The sequence below is a fragment of the Malania oleifera genome, chromosome 12, assembly GCF_029873635.1.
Source record: "Malania oleifera isolate guangnan ecotype guangnan chromosome 12, ASM2987363v1, whole genome shotgun sequence".
NCBI lineage: Eukaryota > Viridiplantae > Streptophyta > Magnoliopsida > Santalales > Ximeniaceae > Malania > Malania oleifera.
In genome coordinates, this window is record NC_080428.1 from 81,411,717 (window position 1) to 81,420,917 (window position 9,201).

The window sequence follows — 9,201 nt, forward strand, 5'->3', positions numbered from 1 at the left end:
TTTCAAAAATTTTAAGAATCTCCCATTAGGTTTCAAGATTTTGACAAACTCTCCTAGAGGTTTATCAAAAAGGTATAAATTTTATCTCGTATTTTGTAAAAAAGGATAAATTTTTAGAGGAGTGTAAATTTTTTTTAGCACATCTATGACATTAATTTTTAAAATTTTAGAACAGATCTTATTTTTTTGTCCAATCTCAAAGAATATTATTGACTTTTCCTCAACTTTTAGAATCAAATAGTGAATAATTAGGACTGATAATTTTAAGTATACATGGGAATGTGGTAATTAATAATTTAAAAACCTTTGTCTATACATGTTTGCATGCATGTGCCTCTTTGATTTTAATTGTTTTATTAATTCTGTGTTTCTGTTTCCATTTGGATCCTGAGTACGTATGATCGAGGATTACACTAGATATGACACACATTACCCAGATCACATAGACCACAAATAAAATTAAAACAGCCAAAGGGGTACCTTCTCTAGCAAATTTGCAGGTTAATTAATTAACCTTTTTTTAAAAAAAAAGACATCCTCGGGTGATCAGGGCAGGTTTGAATGGACAAATATAATGTTTTATATATATATATATATATATATATATATATATATATCTGTCTGTGTGTGGGTGAGAGAGAGAGAGAGAGAGATAGTATATATATATATGTGTGTGTGTGTGTGTGTGAGAGAGAGAGAGAGAGAGAGAGGATGAGCACCTGGATCATGAGTACAGAGAACATAATGAAAGGGAAAAGGTAGACGACACAGTATCCTCCAATATCCCCGTAAGTTCTACCAACAGTGACAATAAAGTACACCTGCCCACCACCACAACACACATGGAGCCAGAGCCATAGACAAACATAAAGAGAGAGAGAGAGAGAGAGAGAGAGAGAGCATGCGCATGCCCCCATAGATACTTATTATGACTTGTTTATCTCTGATCATTCAGTCATTAAAATGTTCATTAATAATTTGTATATGTTTGTAGTCTCCCGTCCATTAACATATCAATATTAATTCCCATTTGAATATATATATATATTAACATCTGTAGTAATATATACGCTGGGAGACTACAGATCTTAATATATATATATATATATATATGTATGTATATATATATATATATATGTATATATGTATGTATATGTATGATGGAGGTGGGGGTGGAGGAGATGACTCTCCTTCTTCTGTCCGACCGTACGCCGTGATTGACTACTGTTCCAAATTGGAGTGCTAATTGGATCCACTACTATTATACTATACAATATGCAAAGCATCCTAGCGACATCTACTCAAATATTAATTCATTCGTCTCATCAAATCCATTCATGAAATGCATTCCTTGGTTTTTTTTTTTTTTTTTTTAATATTTTAAAGCCTTTGGAGCCCAGAGTATGCAAACTTAAAACAAAAAATTCTAAACTTTAATCAATGTTAGGTGGATAGTCATACCCTATTTATGATTAAATTTTAATAACTAAACTTTGTTTTACCTGTGGAAACTATATACATATCTTCAATTTATTGATGGTTTAGTACTAAACTTAGATTAGACAATAAAATCTAAGGTAATTTGCTACTATATATATATATATATATATATATATATATATGCTTATATTTTATTTCTGATCCTTCTAAGCTCAAATTCAAGACCTAGCTAGTTTCAATCAATATTTTAAAAATCAAATTAAAAAGTAAATTAGCAATGCAAGCAACTATAGTCCATGAGTCCAGATCAATTTGATAATGCCACCATAACATATATTACATTACTATCTCAAAAATTCTAACACTGCAAATGATTGTTATATACACTTAGATGAAAGAATTGAAGTTGCAATGTTCATCACCTCTATCTATGCATATACTCTGAAAATAGCATTTCAAAGACTCGAATCACAAGCTAATTGCCTATATATAACATAATACACACACACACACACATATATATATATGTGCCTTCGATAATCCAGCATAATTAATCTATTCTCTCTAAATCTTGTAAAACTTGTTTTGCAATGCAAGTGCTGCGCCTCTACACGTGTACATGTGCACCTGCAAGACACAGGTTATATAATATTCAAAATCCCATTCCACTGCACTGCACCCATTTGCTCAACACACACATATATATACATATGTATGTGTGATGGCAGTTGGGCAGTCGCCACCATATGCATCTGCAACTCATCAAGCACCATCTCCACCAATGAAGAAGACAGAAGTAGAAGTCATCTCCTCTGACACCGTCAAGCCCTCCTCCCCCACCCCTCCCCTCCTCCGCCGCTACCCCCTCTCTTTCCTCGACCAAATCTCCCCTCCCGTCTATATGCCCCTCCTCCTCTTCTTCTCCCACCCCCTCGCCCCCGACGCCCTCCTCCGCCTCAAACACTCCCTCTCTCACACCCTAACCCGCTACTACCCCCTCGCCGGCCGAATCCGAGACAACACCTTTATCGACTGCGACGACGATGGCGTCCTCTTCCTCGAAGCCCGCACCAGCTCCCACCTCTCCGCACTCACCACTGAATCCATCTGCACCGAAGAGCTGAACCGCTTCCTTCCGCTGGAGGTTGACAGCGCCGATGACCTTCCCCTCGCGGTCCAGGCCACCGCGTTTAACTGTGGTGGCCTGGCCCTCGGGCTCTGCTTCTCCCACAAAGTCGCCGACGCCTTGTCCTTGCTCGTCTTCATAACCGCTTGGGCCACCATGGCCCGTGGCGACCCAGACGCGGCGCCCCGCCCGCGGTTTGATTCTGCCACCCTCTTCCCGCCGAGAAACCTGTCCGGGTTCGCGCCGCGGACGGGCATCACGGAAAACATAGTCGCGAGGAGGTACGTGTTCAGCGCGACCGCGATCGAGGTTCTGCGGGAGAGGTACTCGGACCGGGGAGCTCGGCCGACGCGCGTGGAGGCTTTGTCGGCGTTCATATGGACCCGGTTCGCGGCAGCGACCATCTGCGAAGGCGGGCGACCGGGCCCGGTTCAGCACGCGGTGAACCTGCGGACGAGGATGGAGCCGCAGCTGCCGGAGAGCTCGTTCGGGAACTATTACCGAATCGCTGTGACGGCGGCGCCGGGGACGGCGGAGACAGATGGAAGAGAGATAGTGGGAGAGATAAGGAAGGTGCTGAGGGGGATAGACGGGGAGTACGTGAGGCGGCTGAGGGACGGGGAGGAGCACCTGAGGTTCATAAAAGAGAGGGCGGAGAGGTTTAAGAGAGGGGAGGTGGTGTCGTTCAGCTTCACCAGTTTGTGCCGGTTTCCGCTTTACGAGGAGGCGGATTTCGGGTGGGGGGCGGCGGAGTGGGTGACGTCGGCGAGGCTGCCATTCAGGAACCTGGTGAGCTTCATGGATGCGAAAAGGGGTGGGGGGGTGGAGGTGTGGGTGAACTTGACGGAGGAGGACATGGCCAAGTTCGAGAAGGATGAAAAGTTTAAGGAATTTGCTTCACAAACTCATTGAATTATGCTCAGTCCATCATATATCTAGCTTAATTTGTGTGTGTGTGTATATAATGTGGCAGATGCTAATCATGTTATTGCTATCTTAATTTCTTCTATATATGAGTGGATTTCAATTTTCAGCTTATGGAAATGTAGTAGTAGCAGTGGAAGTAGGCTCTGTTCTGTTTCTGCAATTCTGTTACTTGGCTTTGTGCTCCTTGCAAGTGTCAAATTGTAAACTAAGCATGCCCTTTTCTTTTTAAGTTTAAAGTTTTTGTAGTTTAATTTCCTTTCTTTTTATTTATTTTGGGTGCTGATGTGGGGGATACCTATTGGGAAGTGATCTACGAGCAACAATCGCATAAGCAAAATTACGCAACCAAAAATACGAGACCAGATTTATGTGGTTCGGTCCACAGTGACCTACATCCACGAGAGAGCACACATTCACTAAAAACGGAAAGAATTACAAGGAGGAGGAGGCTACTATCCTCAACTCAACTCAACTCAACTCTCTCTCTCTCTCTACAACACACTCTGCCTCACAGCACACAGCTCTCTACTGCACACACACATAGTCACACAACTCACCACCTTTCCACACACATACATTACACACATATATACACATATGGGAAGGTGATGGAATTGGTGTGATCCCAAGAAGGGGGGGGGGGTGAATTGGACATTTAAAACTTTTCTACTAATTTAAAACATTTCGCCGATTCACCACATATCATATCCTGTTCAATATTAAACGCGTGTATGTAAAATGATTAAGCTATTGGTTCATGCATACACGTGTATCTCAGCCAATATAAATGTGTGCATGCAACTGAATATAACAGTAAACAAATAGGCATACACATGCTAAATTTAAAGTGCAGTAATTTAAATGAGATAGGGAGAGAGACACACAAGATTTGTTATCGAGGTTCGGCCAAAACCAACCTACGTCCCCGCGTTGGGCATATCCCCCAAGGATTCCACTATACCTGATCACTTAATTGGACGGAGTAAAAGCCTTTTACATCCTCTCCTTATGGGGCGAGGAAAACCCCAACTCAATTACTAGGCTGAGCCAAACTACTCTCACTTGTAGGGTTGAGACTCCTCAGTTCAATTACATTTTGTGCATGAAAATGCTTATGAAAAAATACAAACAGAGATGTACACAATAAGCTCAATAAAATATGCACTTCAATGATATGAAATAATGCTAAGGGGAGTAAGGGTGTTTAACTATATTTAAACCCTAATAAATGGTTTTTTCCAAAAAGGTATTTCAATAAAAATATAGGAAAATCTAGGGTTTTTCTCTTTCAACAATTTTTGCACAAATAGAATGTATATGAAAAATGAGTATTATGTTCTCCAATCAAAGATTTATGCAAGTTAGAAATACTTGGAGAATCTAAGAGTTAAGCTCAATAAAATATTTGTGCAATAGATAACTTCTCTCAAAATATATTTATCAAGGAAATAATCCGGGAGAAAACCAAAGTTATACTCTCAAAACGATTTTCAAAGAATAGAGAATAAGTGAGAGTAAGCAAATAAATACCCAAATATAAATATGCTCTCTTCAGGAGTATTTTTGAAATGAAAGAGTGGAAGAGAGTTTGGAGAGTTCAAAACAAGACAAGTGCTCTCTTTTAAAATTATTTTTCAAACATTGAGAGTGAAAGAGAGTCTAAGAGATTAAAAACATTTTACCCCAAGAAATTTTTTTTGTAATGAAAAATTAATTTGGAGGAGCTTTGATAAAATTAGCCTAATAGATTGGAGAGAGAAATTTGGCTAATCAAAGTTGCTAATCTAGAGTTATGAGGGGGTATTTATAGATTTTCAACAAATCTGATTGTTGAGGGACACACTTGGTATTTTGGAAAAGTTTAATTAAGTTTTAATTATGTTTTAAAGCATTTAAAAAATTCCAACCCGAGAGCAGCGGTTGATGATGACAAGTTCGGTCGACCGGGGAAAAATTGAACTGTGAGCTCGGTTGACCAGACATGTAAGTCTGAAGGGCAATTTTCCATTTTGTGTGGTTTGGTCGACCGAGAAGATTTGAACTAGATGGTTCGGTCAACCAGATCATTGGGACAACTCGCGAGGACCCTCGATCGACTAGAGCCTTGGAGTACATTTTTCTCTCGGTCGACCAGGAAGTCAAAATGTTGACTTCGTGAGGGTTTGGTCGACCGGGGCCATTTGAACTACAATAGTTTGGTCGACCAAGACATGATCAATCGTTGACTTGGACCTAGGTTCTGTTGATCGGGCTACAAATGAACTATAAGGGTTGGTCGACCGAAGTTGCATATTTTGTGCAATTCGGTTCTATTTCAGCCAACAATCACCCTATTCAGATGACTAACACATGTAAATGCAAGAGTGAGTGTCCTAGGGTCATTCTAGGTCTTTTTGAAGACACCGAAAAAATTCGATGTAGCCCTAAGGTCATTCTACGGTCATTTGAGCATTTTAAACATATCATGCAGATGCATGCATTATTACAGACCAAACATAAAAAATAAATGCATATACAAATTAAACACAAATGTTTTCTTTATCTTCTGTGCTCTTGAATCTTCATGGAAAACGCTAGATATGAGCTTTGAGTCGTGTCATGGCTTCCATGTCCTGTTGATCTTATGTGTGACCTGAATTATACCTGTTCACGCACTTAAAAGCACACATAAGATACTAGTGGTTTGTCAGCATCAAAACAGGGATTAGACTCAAAAAGTCAACAGAAGGGGATAAACAAACAAGGCTAGGGGTGAGCAAACAGTCGTTTCGGTTAAATTCAGGTAATTAACCAAAAAATTTGGTTAAATAATACCATTAACCGAACCGACCGAATTGACGAAGGACACCGAACCGACCCCGACCGAATTGCCCATTCAGGTAATTCGGTTAACCGATTTTAACTGAAATCATTTAAAATTAATTGCTAGAAATAGAATACAATTATAAATTTTTTTTAAAACCAAATCCAGCTTAATTAAATACCTTATTTATTAATTTTATTAATGAAAATAATATTTTACCATAGAACAAAGAATCCAAAACAAGAAAAACAACAACAAAAAATAATAATAATAATAATGCCGAGTATAAGCAAGCTTAATTAAACCCCTTAATGCACTTGCATAAGAAAAATTTATATTCATAAATTATATTTAAAATCTAATTAATTAGTATTTGGTTAATCGGTTAACCGAAAATTTTTTTACCCTTAACCGAATCGAAACCGATTAATCGAAATTTTGTAGAATTATAACCAAACCGACCAAACCGGGATTTTTACTCGAACTGAACCGGCCAATTTCGGCCGGTTAATTCAGTTTTCACCGAATTATGCTCAGCCCTAAACAAGGCAATTGCAAAGTCAACATTGTAGGTAGCTGTTTGGTGATCATTCGCCTCCAGCATCAACAATTGTGGCTGGATGGTGCAGTTGCCGACACCAATACAAGTCACGCCCTAACAATCTCCACCTTGGCGAGTATCAACTCCCAAGTCCACAGCTCCACCTTGATACAAACTTGATCAAGGCAAATCATCATAGCTTGGTTCAAACGTCTGAACCATACAAAGAGTACCGCCTTCTTCATCGGCAAACCGAATTCGTCGGTTCGTTTTTGACAACGTGCCGCTATCATCATCTGAGGTCAAACCACCAAACACAATGGTTCCCATCAATTGATATAGCCCACGAAACTCCTTCCCAGTAAATATCATTGAGTCACGTCAGGTCACCTCCATAGCTCCACCTGCGATAGAGATTTGGCAACCCTCAGAATCCAACCGACTAAGGGAGATCAAATTTCTTCGCATCCTTGGAAGAAGTTTACGTCATCCAAAATATGAACTGCTCCAATAGGCGTCTTCAGCTTCATAGATTCAATCCCTCTAATATCGCATGAAGACCCATCACCGAGTGATACCGTACCATGAACTTCTTTGAAAGAAAAGAAAAATTCTTTCTTAAAACAAACATGAACCGAACTCTCAAAGTCTAAAACTCATCCATCATCGTTTGGACTGCCATGAGCATTCATGTTCTTTCTCATAAACTTCCAGCACTCCCTCTGCATATGGTCATACTTCTTGCAGTATCGATACTGCACATTTCTTTGATTTTGTCAATGTGAGCCGCTCGCCACTACAAGGACTTCATCATTACCATGTCATGTGGCATGTTATGATAGATTGACACCGTCCTGTGTCTTCTTTTCTTCTTCATATCATTTTCGATCTTCATAGTTCCTCTTGAAGTGCCTCTTTTTATCACACCAGTAACATACGACCTCGCTCGTATCTCATCCTCTTGATTTTGAATGCCATTGTTTACCTCTGAGCTTTTGATCTTTGTTTCTTCCTTGTCTCTCATTATTAGCCACCATAGCTTGCTCACAAGACATCACAATCGGCTTTTTTAACGCCTCAAAATCTTAAAGAGATGTCATCACATCATCCAACTTCAAGGTATCCTTCCCCAGGAGCAATGCAGTCACCAGACCATCAAATGAAACTGGTAGAGACGAAAAAAGTAGAAGCGACTTATCCTCTTCATCAATTTTTACGCTGAGGCTCAACAACTGGGTCAAAATCTTGTTGTAATCATTTATGTGATAAAAAATACTACTTCTCTCGTTCATTCGAAGTTGATAAAGTTTCTTCTGTAGAAACAACTTATTGGTAAAAGACTTCGACATATACATTTGCTCTAATTTCTTTCAGAGCTCCATCGGTGAGGTTTCGTCTAACACTAAATGTAACAACCTGCTTAATTTCCACATATTTTTTTTCATAATATAATAAAATCAATATCACAAAACTCAGCAGATCATAATCCACCTGGACCTGTGGGTACCAGGGATATATAAGAACATATAGCAGAAGCCTAAGCAGCAGGAAACATGCAATCATAATATCATAAATACAGAATCATCCAACACAATACCAGAGTTACTATATCCACTGTATTTATATACACACAGTACACAACCCAAAAAATATTTAGGGCCATTCCACAAAACACATCTGACCCTATCAAAACTCTTACTCTTCAGGAAGGGCAGCTCAACGGCACTAGATTAGCAACGCTTTACCCACTCTCCTATCAGGGGCTCCTGAAATATTTATAAAATTTTGGGGTGAGACACCTCTCAGTAAGGGAAATAAACTAACACTAGTATGTGGATATACATATAATCATAAACATAACCAGTAAAATTGTATATATATCATTTCTAGGAAAATATGTGTAATCAACATGGTAGAACATATGGTTTCCATAGCATAATTCATCTCATATAAATAATAATACGAAAGCGATCTTGGTAGATTAGCTGACTATTGTCATGTATTACCCCTACATGACTGGGTTGTGTGACCCGAAGGCGGGACCTGACAATGGTTGGCCGACCACTACCAAGTCAAAAGTATAGTCTGTAAGTCTGATAGGTCTGCCAAACCTGGTCCGTACACCAGGGGCGCTCATATTAAAAACCACATCGACCATCCAATCTCACACCACTCCGTACAATGGGTTTAACACAGATATCATGATCATGATGACCATGGACACATAGCAATGGTATCGTGCAAATGCTAGCCTAGACCAAGCCATCCAGGTTCTGATATCATATAACATATACTGAAACTGTGATACGTGGATATTTCATATCATTAATTATTAAACTAATCATATCATTTTGCATATATACG

At 39.4% G+C, this 9,201-nt stretch overlaps 1 protein-coding gene across 1 annotated transcript; it reads left to right on the forward strand.

Annotated features, from left to right (window-relative positions):
• Positions 1-2,161: 2,161 nt before the first annotated feature.
• LOC131144033 (stemmadenine O-acetyltransferase-like) lies at positions 2,162-3,478 on the forward strand. The gene has a single exon (XM_058092378.1). The coding sequence runs from the start codon at positions 2,162-2,164 to the stop codon at positions 3,476-3,478; it is 1,317 nt and encodes a 438-aa protein (XP_057948361.1).
• The last annotated feature ends 5,723 nt before the right edge of the window (positions 3,479-9,201 follow it).